Here is a 16104-nt window from a genome sequence, read left to right as displayed (position 1 = left end):
TCGTTACGTATTTTTGTATCGTAAAGAATTATACACCGCGGAAGGCAAAAATATCGGCGCGATGTACTTAAATTGTGTAAAATGCGATCGCCGCGCGGTTAAACTCGCGGCTAATCCTTAATTCATATTTCGGTTTATTTTACAATCGCATCACTTTTCATGCTTCGGTCTTGCCTCGCTAGTTGTGCGATTTCGCACAACGATTCGTTAGACAACGTTTGAGGTTTGAGCCGAATTTTAAACAATCACTGAGCGCGAATGAATTATTTTTCTTGTTCATTATATATGTTAGAGAGCGCGATATCGGGAATAGTATACCTACATGTTTTATACGTAAAATCATTCCTCGCTTAAACATTCTAATTAGCGCTACCAACTATAATTATTCGCGAACGCAGCTTGCACGCGCATAAATGATTTTTCTAACAGCGACATAATTTTTATTATTTATACGCTGAATATGGATTTGCTCATTTTTGGCCAATGTTTAACGTTAAAACGCAACGCCAGCGCGTTGAAGACGTGGAAGAGATCTCGTGAAAATGAATCTCCTGTTTCAATTAGTTTATATAGAGTAAGTGCAGAACGATGTTATATCGTTTCTCTTTAACTCTCTTTAATAAATAATTTTTAATATTACATAGAGTGAATATGTAATAGTAATAATACGCACGATTATTAATATTAGATATATTTATTAATGGCAAAGCAAGAAGAAATAAATATCGTATATAACACGTGTCGCAAATTTTATTTAATAAAAATCACGGCAAACACAAATGCCTTTCTTAATTAAGTTACGTATTGACTGGCAAAGTAAATGTTACTTATTCGGTTTAAATGCCTTTATTATTTAATATAAGCACCGTTTCAAAACAGTTTCTCGAGCTTTATCAAGCGAAAAATTGTCAGGCGAAGAGCGTCACACGATATACACCTGTTGGTGTTATTACATAATACTCGAGAACTGTCGTATAACAACGGCAAGAATGAGAGCGTAATAACCGAGCTGGCGATTATACATACGACCACGTGTGTATACCTTCTTTCACGCGCTCTCAAGATTGCGTGAAGTAAGATTTCGCTTTCGCAAAGTTAAAAGTTTCGCGTAAAAGCCATTAACGTGTCGGGAAAAATTTCAAGTATCGTATGAGTTTGATTTCTTTTTTTTTTTTTTTTCAGTATTACCGTGGTCTGAGCGCTCAAAAATGGCGTCAGGATTGCCGCCGAATGTCCATCAAAAGAAGCTTGGACCAGCGCCGATAGCATCTTTCGAAGACTTATCCGAGGAAGTGGAAAACGTGAGTCCTATTTCCTCTTCATTGTTTATCTAAAAATCGGCTCTTTCTCTCTCTCCCTCCCCCCTCCCTCTCTCCCTCCCTCCCTCTCTCTCTCTCTCTCTCTCTTTCTGAGATCCTCTTTTGACTTGAATCCCGATGTTTGTACGTGTGCGATCTCGAGATTAATCTTCTCGATCGTCCGTGAGTTCTGTGAATCACTGCACGAGAAGCCGGCCCTCGACCTGAGCCCATCAACCAACCAATCAACCCCGTGTGACTGTGCTCTACGATCCGCGACAAACCAGGAAACGAATTTGAATGCAGGGAGAATCGGTGGCAGCGGCAGCGGCAGCGGCAGCGGCAACGGCAGCGGCGACGGCGACGGCGACGACGGGGGTAGCGGTAGGGCGAATGCCGGGTATCGTCGAGGTCACCACGCCAGCAACGCCTGGTAGTTCGCTCAAGACGCCTAGCACGCCGCGAATTGATATCAGTAGAGCGAGCAGTTCTTCGCACCATGAGGACAGTAATTCCAGGGATTCGTCGCCTGACCGGGAGCTTCTCGCAGGTGATTGCTTTCTTGTAAATTATCCTGTTTTGTTTCCGTTTCAATTTTTTTACATTTTGCTCAGCGGACACGATTATATCATCACATAAAACTTTGCTAACGCGATATTCACGTAACTTTGAGTGAAATGAATTTGACCGATGTCTACATCTAAATATGTATATAATTAGTGAGCCAGTCTGAATAAAGGAGCATTATAAATGTATGTTATTTGAATCTGTTTTTAAATTTTTGTTATTTAATCATTTTTTTCTTTGGTCGCGATATTTAACATGGCATAATGCAATAACGATAGTAACGCAGCAACGCGGTAATTGAGTACCCGTATGGTCGGTATGGCCCGTATGGCCCGTAGATATCTAAGACGAAAATCCATCCATTGCCATTAAATCGAGAGCCTATCGGGGTAAGAAGCGAACTTTGCGTGCACAGGTTGCACATATTTCGAATAGTTTCTGAAAAAGAATCCCTTATTAGGTCAAGGTCTTGATCGATTCACTTACAGGAGTCTAAATGGCCTGTTCGATGGTACCGATCTCGATTATTTATATGGGTTCTCGCACGATATACACGCTGCAGAAATTAAAACGCATTAAAGTCCCATCAAATTCCTTCTTTGATCACATTGCCGGCACGATTTTCTTATCTATTCTCTTCTACGTATATTGTATAATACTTTCGTTATTACGTTCGAATCTTGATCAAAATGTCGCTGTTAATTCTCCTCTTGATATCTCACTAAAGGTTGCTGTTATCAAACTATTGCTGCAAATTAAAAATACAAGAAATAAAGTCTTTTCTATGTGACATGACATACAATTAAAATGTATCAAGTAGTGAGAACGTCGGTCTCTTCATATACTATACTATACGTACGGGATAGATTTCTTTTGACGCATTTTATTGGGATGCTGTTAATCCTATTAAATCCTTCATTTTCTCTACACGTGGGGATAGATCAAAACTATGGAATAATATCATATGGTATATTACACACGTCTAATGCTAAGTTCAATAAAGATGTAGTTTTTAATTGAACTTGAAAACCCGACGTTTTAAGAGTATCGAGCGTTCGCAGCGCACCATGTGCATACATACGTCGGGGATGGAAGATTCGATTAGTTGAACGATTATACAGCTACATTTACACATTTTGCAGAAACCGTGAGAGGACGCGACGTAGATTTCAATCAAATTATTCAAATGTTAGAGATGATTGTGCGGACATTCGGAGAAGCCAAATATAAGAAGGGAGAAACCTTTCGTAACCTTTTAAACGCCTGATTTAATCTACATTATAGACTCGGAAAGTTATCTCGAAGGGAACGCGTCGCTTGTTCAAGAACGAAACGGTGTAAAAATGGAGATCTTGTGAATTTTTAGGTGCGGATCCTCCGTCCGGTTGCAAGCTGACCCTGGGCTACAAGGAAGACGCCCAAGACCTCAGGTCCTCTACGGAGGAACTGGATTTACAGGATCCCGTCCATGAGCAAGATCTCAAACGGGAGTCCAAAAGGCGAAAGCGGAAGGAGGCCGACGGATCCCAATCGGATTACAGTGGCAAGCAGCTGGGTCAAGATCGCGAACGCAAGGACAGTAACTGCTCGGAGATATGCTTGCTCAACATTAGCGGTAGAACGTCTAGACTGTCGTCGGTTGGCAGTCAAGGCTCCGGCGTCTCCGGGAAGCTCTCGGTCATGTCAGTGACTTCCTCCAGGTAAGAAATGCAAAATATTAAAGATGTGAATACACACGTTATCTTGCATGCTTGCTGGATGCTGGCGGTAATATGTATTTCCTTCTTGAAGAGTCACCATATTTTTTTTAGAAATCTAGTTTGAGGTTGCCGCTCTATGATCTTTATTTTATCGATTTCTTTATTTGCCTTGCACGCCAAGTTTCCAGTTACTCATTTATTACTTACACAAAGTTTACATCCCTGATTATTTACTTTGACGTCTCACTCGGTCTGTCTGATGAAAAGTGAAACCATTAGGCTTTGCTAACGAAAGTCATACAGCATATACAACACGGAAAATGCGTAAAATGTACTATTTGTTGACGAAAAATGTGTGCATTGCGGTTTCCTTTAGATCCCCGAGTCCTCACAAGTGTCTACTGGAGACGTCGTTCTGCGGAAGCAAGCCGACGCTGGCTGATAATCTAATAGAGCCATCGAAACCGGAGACCGATGATCTCGAGAAGATACTCTTGAAGCGGGAGGCCGATACCACGAAGGCATTGATTCCCGAGAGTATTAAAGTGCCTATGGTAGGTGGCAATCTGAAGCCGGATCCGTTGGACAAGCCTAGAAGACGCGGTCGTGAGGAGCGGAAGGAAATCTTCAAACGGGAAGTGGAAATCACCAAAAGATTTCTGGAAAAAGTTAATATAGAGGTTGGTCTCTCTGTCTTTTAAGATCCTGTTTTTTCCTTCTCCAAGAGTCGCTTGATATTTTCTATCGAGAAATATCGAGGCGGTGTCTGCGAGTCTCGTGACGTAGATTTTTTTTTATATGCAATAGTCACATATTGCTCGATTACGAGCGTCCGCGTCGTGACTCTTACTATAATACTCTGACCCACGTATATCTGGATCGGCTAGTATGGGACCTACACGTTAACGCCGATTCCGACGGCTGTTACAAAGGGGTACTACACACACGTTTATGGCAAAATATTCTCGGTGTGTTATCTCTTTTCTAAGAGGTGGCAATCGAACGAAAACCGACGATTTTGATCGGACCTGAACTTTGATCTTCGGCTCATTAGAGCAGCGCACAACTCTCTGCGCCACAATCGCCATTTTTTAAATATAAGATTATATTATTCTATTGGGATTTTATTCAACTGGATTTTATCGAAAATTTTATCAATAGCGTTACAATGAGACACGATAGCGTGATAATAGCGCAAAAGTGTTACAAAATTCTTTTTCTTCTTTTTTTTTTAGGACAAATTCTTTCTTTTTAGGAGGAACGCTTTATAAACAACAATGGTTCTGCACGAATGTCGCTTATGTATATATAGCCGTTGTTATTTACACAGCGCTCTTTCTAAATCTCAATACCTCGCCGCGCGCGTAGTAGCAACGTTAACGCTAATAAGCTGCTCCTCGTCGAATTGCGCGAACGCACTCGGATTTGCGTATCTTTATTACGTAATCGCTCATTAATTATTGTGAGAGACTTACAAAACGGTAAAAAACTTTTTGATTCAGTTTAACCCGCTCAACCTGCCCTCGAGAAGTGGTCCGGTCATTATACCAGACACCCTGTATATATAAAAATATTTAAATAAATATTTATTTTTGAATGTGAGACTAATGAATAAATATATTGGCTCTTCTCTCGTATTGTGTGTGTATATGTGTGCGGGGGCAGGTACCGATCATCAAAAAATCGAGCGAACAACAAGGATCGGCACCGCGACAACAGCACCAACAACACAAGCAGCAACAGCAACAGCAACATCAACAACAACATCAACATCAGCAGCAGCAGCAGCAGCAGCAGCAGCAATACCAATTAACAAATGTTCAAATCCAGGAAGTTCAAAAACCCGTGACACTCGATTTCAACGACAAAAGAAAGAAGACTCAAAACTTTAAGGAGATTGTGCAGACGACACCTACGACGAGTAGCCTCACCGGAAGTCCGAAATTACCGAGACATCAAAAAGTTCGCGATCTTGAAGGCTCGCGAACGCCCAGTCCGTCGTCCGTATCCAGAAAAAGTAGCTTTGCCTCGTTGTTTAAGGTACATAAATAATATCTTGAAAAATATTTCGCGATTTATTATATTAGTAATCAAAGAAGGAAAAGAAAAAGATTATGTATTATATTGTATGTATTTGCTTTAAAAATAAAATGCAAGATATATTAGATAATTTTTAAATAATTCTTATTAATTGAAATACGTACCATTCATAATCATCTTTAGTGCGTATTTTTATTCAGAGAACATTTTACCGCCTGTCTAAAAACTTTTAGAGTCTTTACTTAACATAGATTTTGATAGAGGGACGATGACACCCTGCCATCTATCCAATCTAATATTTAATCTTTTATTATCAAGTCACTGAATTATATTATATTTGTGTTTAAATAGGCTAGAACCGACGGCGGCAGCGTATTGAGCCCGGAATCACCGTCACCTAGCACAAAGCCACGACGAAGTCTGACATCGAAATTGAAAGACACTACGGAGAGTCTGAGGAGCCGTTCAAAATCACGCGAGAGAGTCTCTATAGACAAAGGTTCAATCATGAAGAAGGACTCGAAGAATAAGGGGGTATTTTCGTCTACACTGAGCTTGTTTAAGAAACGCGAGAGGAAGAAGAGCTACGATGAAGCAATTGCGGCCTCGTGTGATCTCGAAGTCGCCAGTGGGGACGAACATCCGTCTCTCGAGAGTATCGGTCACGTGGAGTTTACGTTCAACACGGAGAAAGAAAGGACGCGTCAGGATGATTCAATCTTCATTAGTCTGCATGCCGATGACAGGAACTACGAGGAGGCCTTGCCGTCGGAGAGCGTCTCGATACCGTTGGAAACGCCGACCAAATTACTGGACGAGTACGAGTCCGAAGGGCCGCATATGGGCAGCATAATCACAGAGGTGTCGATCGAGCACCATCCGACACCGTCGTCGTCGATCGCCAAAATTAGGACTGAAGCGCAGATCGAAACGCGTACGGCGACGCAGACCGTATCCAAAAGCTCGTGCAGAGATAACCGGCCACCGCAAAGCGAGTTGAAAGACTCGCACATACTGAAAAGTTCCAAGTTGAGAGACTCGAAGATTAGCGCGCAGGCTAACAAAATAGTCGAGGCGCTGCCACCACCCAAGTCATCGATTACGGTTAAACCAGATATTAAATTGGAGATTAAATCGGAAGTTAAATCGATAGATTTGCGAACGTCGTCCAGTGGTTTGTCGAGAGAATCTACTGGCAAAAAGCTGGACATAATAAAGCCAAAGAGAAAAAGCAAAGAGAATCAGCAGCAGCAGCAGCAGCAGCAGCAGCAGCAGCAGCAGCAGCAGCAGCCAGAATCACCCGAGAAGATAAACGATGATGTAGGGATGCAACAGAAAAAGATAAGCTCGGGAGAGCTTTCTCGAACTGTACAAGAAACTAAAAGACTCGATCTCCTTGATGACAAGATCAGTAAGTCGCTAGAACAGGAAGGTCTGGTAAAAACATCCAGTGTGATATCCGATTTGGATCACAATAGCTCTGAATCCGAGAAAGATTCGGAGATCGAGTTTATTCGTAATAAGGTCGAGAAGCTGGCTGAGGAACTACCGGACGAGCGAAAGGGTCTCTTTTACGAGGAGAGCTTCGAGGAGGATCTTCCATATGTACCGACGACTCTGCCATTGGAGAAGAGCGTCGCTATACCTATTTTACCGGTTAAACAACGACTTCAGGAAGTAAGGTAAAATTCTTTCAAATGAAAAATTATAAATCTCGACATATCACGAACGATACATTGTACATATGTGATATTACCGTGTAAGCGTACAATATAAAATAAATTATTTAATCGAGTCTTAATTATTTATAATTAAATATTGATATTAAATTATAATTAAATTAAATTATATGTACGTAGAAGACAGTTCTTATTCTAGAAAGTCCTTAACACGTTTTAATTTTTACGTCATATTAATGATGTGTGATTCATATCATGCGTGATTCTTATCAGGACGATCCCAATCGAGAGACCACGCTCAACGACGCCGATAAATCCAACTTTACTCGACGAGTTTGTGATGCAGACATCGCTGGACGAGCGGCGCGTGGAACGGATGAAGATATCTCTGCCGCGAGAAGATAGTTTCAAGCTGAAGAGCCCACGTCGGCAATACGCCAGTACAGCGAATACGTTCACTGAATTTGCGGGCAAGGTGCCGCCGGATGGCGGCCGCAAAGGCGCTACCAACCAAGGAAAATCACCTAGTCCACCTCCACTGCCACCGAGAGCATCATCATCATCGTCATCATCGTCATCAGCAGCAGCAGCAGCAGCAGCAGCAGCAGCAGCAGCAGCAGCTGGAGCAGCAGCAACAACAGCAACAGCAGCGCGGCTGAGCAACTGGATCAACTTTGAAGAAATACCGGAGAAGCGAAAGGCACCGAAACGGATACAGACGATACCGCGCGGCCCAGAGGACGAGATTGCAAAGACTATCAGCGGTGGTTATAGCTACGTGCAACCGGAAGAGTGCAAGTGCGAGTGCCATGAGGAGTCTAGGCGGGCGTCTATGCGAGAGGCAGCGGCGGTGGCAGCGGCTGTCGCCGCTACTGCCACCACCAGCACCAGTACCAGAACCTCCTCTTGCAGCAGCAATGGCGAGCGACCGTGCAACGGCGAAAATTGTACGGCGCCGGCCACTGGCGGTAGCTCGGTCGACCGTGCCAGTATCGTCAGGTAATGCCAATCGGCTGACCGATTGTCAAAGCGAGCTAACCACGTGTCCAGCCCGAGATGATTCGCGAAGGCGCTAGTGACGAGTAGAAATCTGTTTCTGTACTTTCAGTGACAGCTCGCTGGAGTGTTCGTTGAGCATCGACGACGGCCAGAGCACGCAGGTGCTTCTCGGCAACTCGACGAAACCCTTCGCAATGGATCTCGACGTGCGTTCCAACAGGTCGAGCACCGTATCGCAGGAGGAAAACGACGAGACTCAGCACCAATAATAATAATTTTAATAATAGCGCACCTCGTATAGCGCATCCACGCCTTAGGATCTTTGGATTTCCCTCTTTTTCGTACGGAAAGATGAATCCGAGTTCCTCCGATACGAATCAAAGAGCGATTTGATTCCGAATGAGACGCGCGCCATCGTTGTTTTCGTCGCATTTTTTTTTCCTACGAGACAATTTCTAAAGGGATTCTATGCGCGTTTCTCGGTAGATCGTAGTAGGCGCGCGATAAAACTTCCGAAAGCACATCGCTCGCGTCTTCGAAAAATCGGATTTCGAGATGACTTTCGATCCTCGTGCGTTATACATTTGTTTACCCGTATGACACACGCCAATCGGACCATTTTCGCATACGTGCATCGGATTTACATTACTTTCGCATGATACTTGGCACGAAAACTGTTTCTTTTTTTTGTCGTAATTTTCTTTTGACGGTAGTCGCCCTCGTTATCGTAATATAAGAGAAGGAAATGGAGAGTAATGCGTGTAATGCTCTTCACTGTATCAAGTTTTTTCCAAGTATAAAATTAAGAGCTTTCGGAAAAAAGCTACATCCTTATTTTACGAGTTTAAGAGTTTATCGTACGCATGCCATGCACGCATGCGCATTGATACTTTGTTAGAGGTAGACCTAGAGGCACCCCGAGGATGGTGGCTCGCTAATGTTTCTACTAATATCTACAAATTTGTCACTAGTTTTCTCTGACGAGAGACACGCGCACCGCCACGAAATATCGATGAAACGTTCGGGTGTCGCTTGTATCTCACTCTCTTTCTGAAAGAAAGTATAAAAGGTGTAGAACACACACACACACACACACACACACACACACACACACACACACACACACACACACACACACACACACACGCACGCACACACATTATTTTATCAATTGTATATACAGCGACGATCGATGAGGCGAGATCTCGCGGTGTTCGAGCAAGCTTTCGAAGCTTCATATCATATAGATAAGCATAGATTTATAGACACATATATATTTCCGTGGGCACGTTGATCTTTTACCGAAGTTACGAAGTTTATTCAATGTTGAGCCGGAGTTGAACCGGTACGATCATTTACTGATCGATTGTTTTTCAAACTTGTACGATAGCATTTACATAAACGAGTCTACAATGACCGATAAGTATAGGTTTCGCGAACGGTCCCCAATCGCCAATATCGTACGCGTTATAATTTACGGCGATTAATGCTGCATAATTATCCGAAAGTTGGTCGACGTTCATGCTAAATGCACGCGATCGAAACTATTACTTAAATAATATGTTATTACTGCATACGAATTAAACAGCGCACGCGCGCACGACGTTTTCCAACTACTGTACTATCTTGTAAAATGCTCCTACGTGCCAGCGATTTTTCTACTCGCCACAATCTTTTTGCATCTTTATTTTTAGATCTGGCTTGGCGAGCCATCATTCGCACGAACGTGCTAATTTCAAAGGGAGCGATTCTTTGTCATTATTCTCCCCTCGGTCGGGAATTTCAGGAAGCCGAGACGAGATGCACATGTTACGTGTGCGTGTTCCATAAGTCGAGCTCTCATACGATAGAGAGAAAGACAATTCTATATTATCTACCTCTTTAAAAAAAAAAGAAAAGAAAGAAAAAGAACGACAAAAAATGTACCAAAGATAATCGAGTGTGTCTGTGGAGAGTTGTTGCATCCGCGCTTTGAAAATCAGCCTGACAACGCGACCAGCTCGGTTTGACTCCTTTTCTCGCGACAAGTTCAATTTTGTAGGAGAAGAATGGAAAGGAAATGGCATACGTAATATTATAAAAGGATTATAAAGTAATTGCGAAAAGGTAAAAGCAACCTTATTTCTCAATGGGCCAATTCGAAGATTCGTGATAAACTGGAAATTAAAAGCGTTAACTTTTTAATAGTATCTGCTTTATATTCGTCCTCGGATCGGAACTATCTCGTTAATACATATACGGATGACACGAATGTAAAAGATACAATTTGTTTTTGCCTTCAACAATTTGTCTGTATTGCTTTTAATATAGTAACACTTCAGGCAAAGTTAATCTAATATCATAGAGTAGTATTCATAGGCCTAGTTTACACCGATCTCTTGATACGCGTATCAAACAGTATATTTGAACTAATCAGCCAATAATCAGATTTATTTACTAGTTATTTACTATTTAATACGCGTATCAAGAGATCGGTGTAAACTAGGCCATAGTCAGATCTTAAATATGACTATGAATACCGGTCATAGTCGTGCATTGTAATTTTAAAATATATTTTTGGGAATGTTGGAATATGACGAGTTTGAGCGTCGTCGACAACGGTCGAAGAACAGGAAGGGCGTAAACGCGTTCTAATCGATTTTCGACCAGTTTTTGTAAAAATTAATCTGAATTCTTTAATTTCAATTTAATTTGTCAAGTTTTTTTTATTCTTAATAATAGATTAGTGGAGAGATAGGATAATAATTTTCCATTAACTAGATCTGTGCTCTACAAAGAGCGTTGTAAAAAGTTACCGTTGTTTTTTGAATTCCATTTTGTATTTTACATTCGATCGTTAATTGCGAGTAATCAATTTATAATTTATGATAGGAAAATACTTTTAGATGTTATATACATATTAATATATATAATTTAAAGATTATATAGCCTCCTCGGAAAAAAGCGGAAAAATAGTGATTAAAAGATATGATTTGTTTCCTCTATTCGGAATCAGACATAAGTATGTGTAGCGTGACCTGATGATCTAATGATCGAAACTATCTAAATTGAATTAATGATTGAATTAAGTTATGGAAATCGATATTGGATATATATATATATATATCCAATTGAATTAATGATTGAATTAAGTTATGGAAATCGATATTGGATATATATATATATATATATCCAATATCGATTTCCATAACTTAATTCAATCATTAATTCAATTGGATATATATATATATATATCCAATATCGATTTCCATAACTTAATTCAATCATTAATTCAATTTAGATAGTTTCGATCATTAGATCATCAGGTCACGCTACACATACTTATGTCTGATATATATATAGTTGGCGACTGACTGATTGTCCATCTAATCGAAGAACGATAATCGTATTCCACTTGGCATCGAAAGTTAATAAACAGTGCCATTAAATTCATTTGCATGCGTAGCGAGAAAATGAGCTTACAAGGGGTCAAACCAAAATTCACGTATGCATTTACGAGCAAAGTGGCACGTTTTGTTCTGCACGATTGTTTCTTTTCCTTTTTAGTCTCTCACGAATGACATATACATAATACATATATACATATGTATAAATGTCGTCAACGCGTGTAAGTACTTGAATACTTCATATTGACTTGAATGAGTTTCGCTCAATGGTTAGGTTTTTTCGTGATGTTATCCTTCTAGTTGTAAGAGAAAAAGAAAAAGGAACTATATGCATCGTGTTCAAAATGAAAAGATTAATTCTTAAGCAACAGAAATAGTTTGCCGCTTGTCTGTCACGCCGAGCGACGCGTCGATGAAAGATTGACAACTTTGTAATTATAATAGCATTCGTCGAAAGCTGCGATAAGAAAAGTTTACCTTCTTTTGAAACTATTTTGTATTTTTCTCGGTTTATCAAAATTTTCATAGGAAATATCCTATTATATGATTTACAGTTATAAAAAAAGCAGATAACAGGTCTTTTTCTATCGATTGATAAATAATTTCTTACAAAGTAATTTCTTCTCCGTAATCTGTGCGTGTCAAGTCGCATGCTCGACGTGGCAGAGATTAATCACGCGTATTTGAATTGAATCGAGTTTCCATTCTACTTCCATTCCATTATTTATTTCCCTCTCCGTCCTGTATACTCCTCTTCACCTCTACCTGGACATGTAGTAGTTAAGTCGAGAAATGAATTAATTAATAGAGATGTAAGTGATTAAGTAATACTTGGCGAATTGATCGGATGTGCTCGTCTCTTTTTCCTTTTATTCTTCTCTCTTCGGCGAAGGAAAGGGGACGAGTAAATCCATGCATGTAGTAAGCAATCTTGTGAAGACGGCGCAATTTGGTTTCGATGCAGCCAAATATTTTGTGCAAAAGATAATTTCCTTTCTTTTAGATTTTGATGTTTAGCTAAACGAATTTTCAGAGTATGTACCGGGTGTTGCAGCGACACAGAGGTCAGTATGACGGGTTGCTCATTCGTGCAAGCTCACAAGGTCATTCACAGCTGCATTTACTTTGACGCGTTATACATATGTGAATGATTATAATGTGCCGAAGCCTACACATTGCAGCTGTGAACGACCATGCGCGCCTGTACGAATGGACAACCCGTCATGCTGACCTGTATGTCGGTGCAACAACCGTATGTATGTGCGTGCGTGCGTGCGTGTATCTGCGTGTGTGTGTGTGTATGTGTGTGTGTGTGTGAAAGAGAGAGAGAGAGAGCGCATCCATTGTCCGTTTATTCTAGCAATACATGACTGTTCGTTATTATTATTTTTTATGCAATGTATAAGAGTGTGACAAAAATGGAATAAAATTGGATATTTAAATGTTTCTAATGTTATGTAAATAGGACTATAGGGACACGCGCGCACGCGCGCGTGCGTGAAATTACATTTTCAAATGCTACGAAGTAAACATGTTTGAACGATGATGATTCTGATAATGATACACGTTTGACGATCTCATGTTCAGAAACGAAAAAAATAAATTAAAATAAACTGTTTACGTGTGTGTTTTATAATTAATGGTTATATTATTTTACATCATTATGTTGGTTCATTGGTTATCTGACACTTATCCACGAATTCTCAATGAGGTAGGTAAAGTATGGATTATGTTTTATATTGCTATTATGAATATCGAGATAATAAATTTTGATATATTTATTGTTTATTTGTGCAAATTATTAACCTAGTATTATTTTTAAAATTAAAAACAGGAAAAATCTGAGAATAAATATTTTCAAATATATTCGTGAGAAAAATGTAAGAAACAAAAGTATTCCAGAAAATGCCAGACAGATCTCCAGTTGTCAGATGCGGTTAGACTTTGTGTCGCGTATAATCTTTTGCCATCGCTTCCGAGGTATACGAACTTGCTATACGTGCGAAGTTGTCTTTCGTTTCGACCTTTTTTTCCTCTCCATTGTCCAAGACGATTGGTAACTGATCGGTGTCTCGCAACAACAGCGTAGTGGTCGTTGGAACGAGCGTCGAGTTGTTATCTTGTAAGGATTGCTAAAAGGCAACAAGAATAATTATTGTAACAATAAGTCTTTAACTAGAGAGGAATCGGAGGAATAGAGAACTATTACGTGTGTGTAAAGAAATGCAAACATTACATATGCATTGTACATACATAGGTATATATGCAACTGCGTGCATTTTTTCTTAATATTCATCAGTTCAGTTAACTCGATTGATTTTCAACAATAGATTTTGTAACGTTTTTTACAGTGGATTTTAATTAGATATTTGAGGCGGTGTGTGATACATCGTGGTTTGGTTTCGGGTTGGAGCCGCATAACGTGTCCATTCGCGTTTTGTAAACATTTCAATTCATTTTATCAAGAAGAATGATACAATATATCAGGTTGCAGGGTTCTGATAAAACGAATTAAAATGTTTACGAAACGTTGGAATCAAATAGACACGTCATGCGGGTCCAACCTGGAAAAATCATGCAAACTCAATCGATTTTAATTTCTATGGGGAAAAAAAAAAAAAAAAAATTTTTCTTTGCAAATTAGAAAACTTATTCTCATACAAATGGCAACAATAATAATTTCAATGATACCATATATCTTTGTACAGAAATGGAGCTGATTTTTAAGCACACGTAATATCTGTCTAAAGTTTAATTCGCTAACGAACGTACGTTTGCTAAATAAATATTCTCGGATTCGTGACATTATAACTAAACGTAAAATAAATTAAACATATATTACAGCTTATTATTAGTTGCGTTTAGTTATAATATGTCACGAATCCGAGAATATTTATTTAGCAAACGTACTTCCGTTAGCCGTTAGCGAATACCTTTTTAAAAGTTTACAATGCATAGTGATATAAACTTACATGTGTACGTATAATTACCTGCATGACATTTAAGAGAAATAGAAAAGCAAGCAAGGTCAACGCACTCAATGCAGCGCTATTTCCACCCTTTCCCTTGGAGCTTCTAAAATTTAGAAGAGTATTAAAAAAAAAATCTCTTTGAGAAATATGTGTACAAATTCCAATATTACGGAACATTAAGGTTCGATTTATCGTACCCACGATATCCGTGATGGTAGCCACTTCCCTCACTGTGATAACGCTCGACAGGTACGTCCCAAGGAGCTTTTCCAAAGCCTCCAAGATTCGTTAAAGATTTGAACGTCATTTCTTTGACAAAATATTCATAAATAGGTAATATTTATATTTTGCAAATTACCACAAAGAGATTTATATATACACACACTTTTTACAAAAATTAAAGGAATACTAAATTTTTCTTTAAAAATAGGCAAAATTCAAGCAGCTGTAACTTCGTTAAAAATGAACGAAATTTAAATTTAAAAAAGGATTTTAAAGCTTGAAATCTCTACTTTCGAAAAGTTATTACTATTATTTTTTAGTTTCTGTGAGTTGGTAATTTTTAGAAACATATAGAAAACTATGAGCTGGACAAAATAGAAAATTTTCCTCTCACTTTGTAGGCCTGTCATGTGCACAAAAAAAATCTGTGAAAATTTTTGACTTAATATAACGTGAAAGCTTGAAGTTTTCCTTGCAAAATCTTTTTTTAAAAATGTTTCTATGATTTTTTGTTACTGAGTTATCGCGGATTGAATAAGAAATGAGCATTTTGATTTTTATTGCTTATAACTCCCTTAAAAATCATCGTATCGCACGTCAAAAAACAGATTCTTAAAGCTGAAACTTTGCTCTATTAAACGGTATACGTGCTAATAGATGTTCAATAGAGCAAAGTTTCAGCTTTAAGAATCTGTTTTTTGACGTGCGATACGATGATTTTTAAGGGAGTTATAAGCAATAAAAGTCAAAATGCTCATTTCTTATTCAATCCGCGATAACTCAGTAACAAAAAATCATAGAAACATTTTTAAAAAAAGATTTTGCAAGGAAAACTTCAAGTTTTCACGTTATATTAAGTAAAAAATTTTCACATATTTTTTTTGCGCACATGACAGGCCTACAAAGTGAGAGGAAAATTTTCTATTTTGTTCAGCTCATATTTTTCTATATGTTTCTAAAAATTACCAAACTCACAGAAACTAAAAAATAATAGTAACCTTTCGAAAGTAGAGATTTCAAGCTTTAAAATCCTTTTTTTAAATTTAAATTTTGTTTATTTTTAACGAAGTTACAGCTGCTTGAATTTTGCCTGTTTTTAAAGAAAAATTTAGTGTTCCTTTAATTTATATATATTATATAATAACACTGAAATATACGAAAAATTTACGATACATAAATATAAAAGAAATATTCAATACAGTTGTTATCATAATTATCTATAATATTTTAAATCAACGTGT

At 38.9% G+C, this 16104-nt stretch overlaps 2 protein-coding genes across 4 annotated transcripts; one reads left to right on the top strand and one right to left on the bottom strand.

Annotated features, from left to right (window-relative positions):
- Positions 1–506: 506 nt before the first annotated feature.
- On the top strand, positions 507–10717 carry LOC112456742 (FK506-binding protein 5-like). 3 transcript variants are annotated; one of them, XM_025019472.1, is made up of 9 exons: positions 507–574; positions 1183–1301; positions 1605–1848; positions 3232–3565; positions 3942–4245; positions 5231–5605; positions 5957–7287; positions 7558–8283; positions 8371–8486. In XM_025019472.1, the coding sequence occupies exons 2-9, from the start codon at positions 1209–1211 to the stop codon at positions 8393–8395; spliced, it is 3432 nt and encodes a 1143-aa protein (XP_024875240.1). In that variant the 5' UTR covers positions 507–574; positions 1183–1208; the 3' UTR covers positions 8396–8486. The 3 variants fall into 3 exon arrangements, with proteins under 3 accessions (XP_024875240.1, XP_024875241.1, XP_024875239.1); XM_025019471.1 differs by having other exon boundaries at positions 508–574; positions 8393–10717; XM_025019473.1 differs by lacking the exon at positions 5231–5605 and having other exon boundaries at positions 8393–10717.
- Positions 10718–13482: 2765 nt separating this feature from the next.
- LOC112456743 lies at positions 13483–14951 on the bottom strand. Its single transcript, XM_025019474.1, has 3 exons — positions 14839–14951; positions 14660–14744; positions 13483–13801 (listed from the first exon to the last, which is right to left on the bottom strand). Exons 1-3 carry the CDS (start codon positions 14946–14948, stop codon positions 13607–13609), a joined length of 390 nt encoding a protein of 129 aa, XP_024875242.1. The 5' UTR covers positions 14949–14951; the 3' UTR covers positions 13483–13606.
- Positions 14952–16104: the final 1153 nt, after the last annotated feature.

Source organism: Temnothorax curvispinosus, unplaced genomic scaffold (assembly GCF_003070985.1).
Source record: "Temnothorax curvispinosus isolate PA1 unplaced genomic scaffold, ASM307098v1 QBEX01007131.1, whole genome shotgun sequence".
Lineage (NCBI taxonomy): Eukaryota > Metazoa > Arthropoda > Insecta > Hymenoptera > Formicidae > Temnothorax > Temnothorax curvispinosus.
This window is presented reverse-complemented; position numbering and strand designations above follow the sequence as displayed.

Coding starts and splice junctions, on each gene's coding strand:
- LOC112456742 (XM_025019471.1), top strand. CDS start 1,209: ATGGCGTCAGGATTGCCGCCGAATGTCCATCAAAAGAAGCTTGGACCA. Junction 1,849..3,231: donor TGACCGGGAGCTTCTCGCAG/GTGATTGCTTTC, acceptor GTGAATTTTTAG/GTGCGGATCCTCCGTCCGGT. Junction 3,566..3,941: donor ATGTCAGTGACTTCCTCCAG/GTAAGAAATGCA, acceptor GGTTTCCTTTAG/ATCCCCGAGTCCTCACAAGT.
- LOC112456743 (XM_025019474.1), bottom strand. CDS start 14,948: ATGACGTTCAAATCTTTAACGAATCTTGGAGGCTTTGGAAAAGCTCCT. Junction 14,745..14,838: donor TACCATCACGGATATCGTGG/GTACGATAAATC, acceptor TCTAAATTTTAG/AAGCTCCAAGGGAAAGGGTG. Junction 13,802..14,659: donor TTCTCTTAAATGTCATGCAG/GTAATTATACGT, acceptor GTTGCCTTTTAG/CAATCCTTACAAGATAACAA.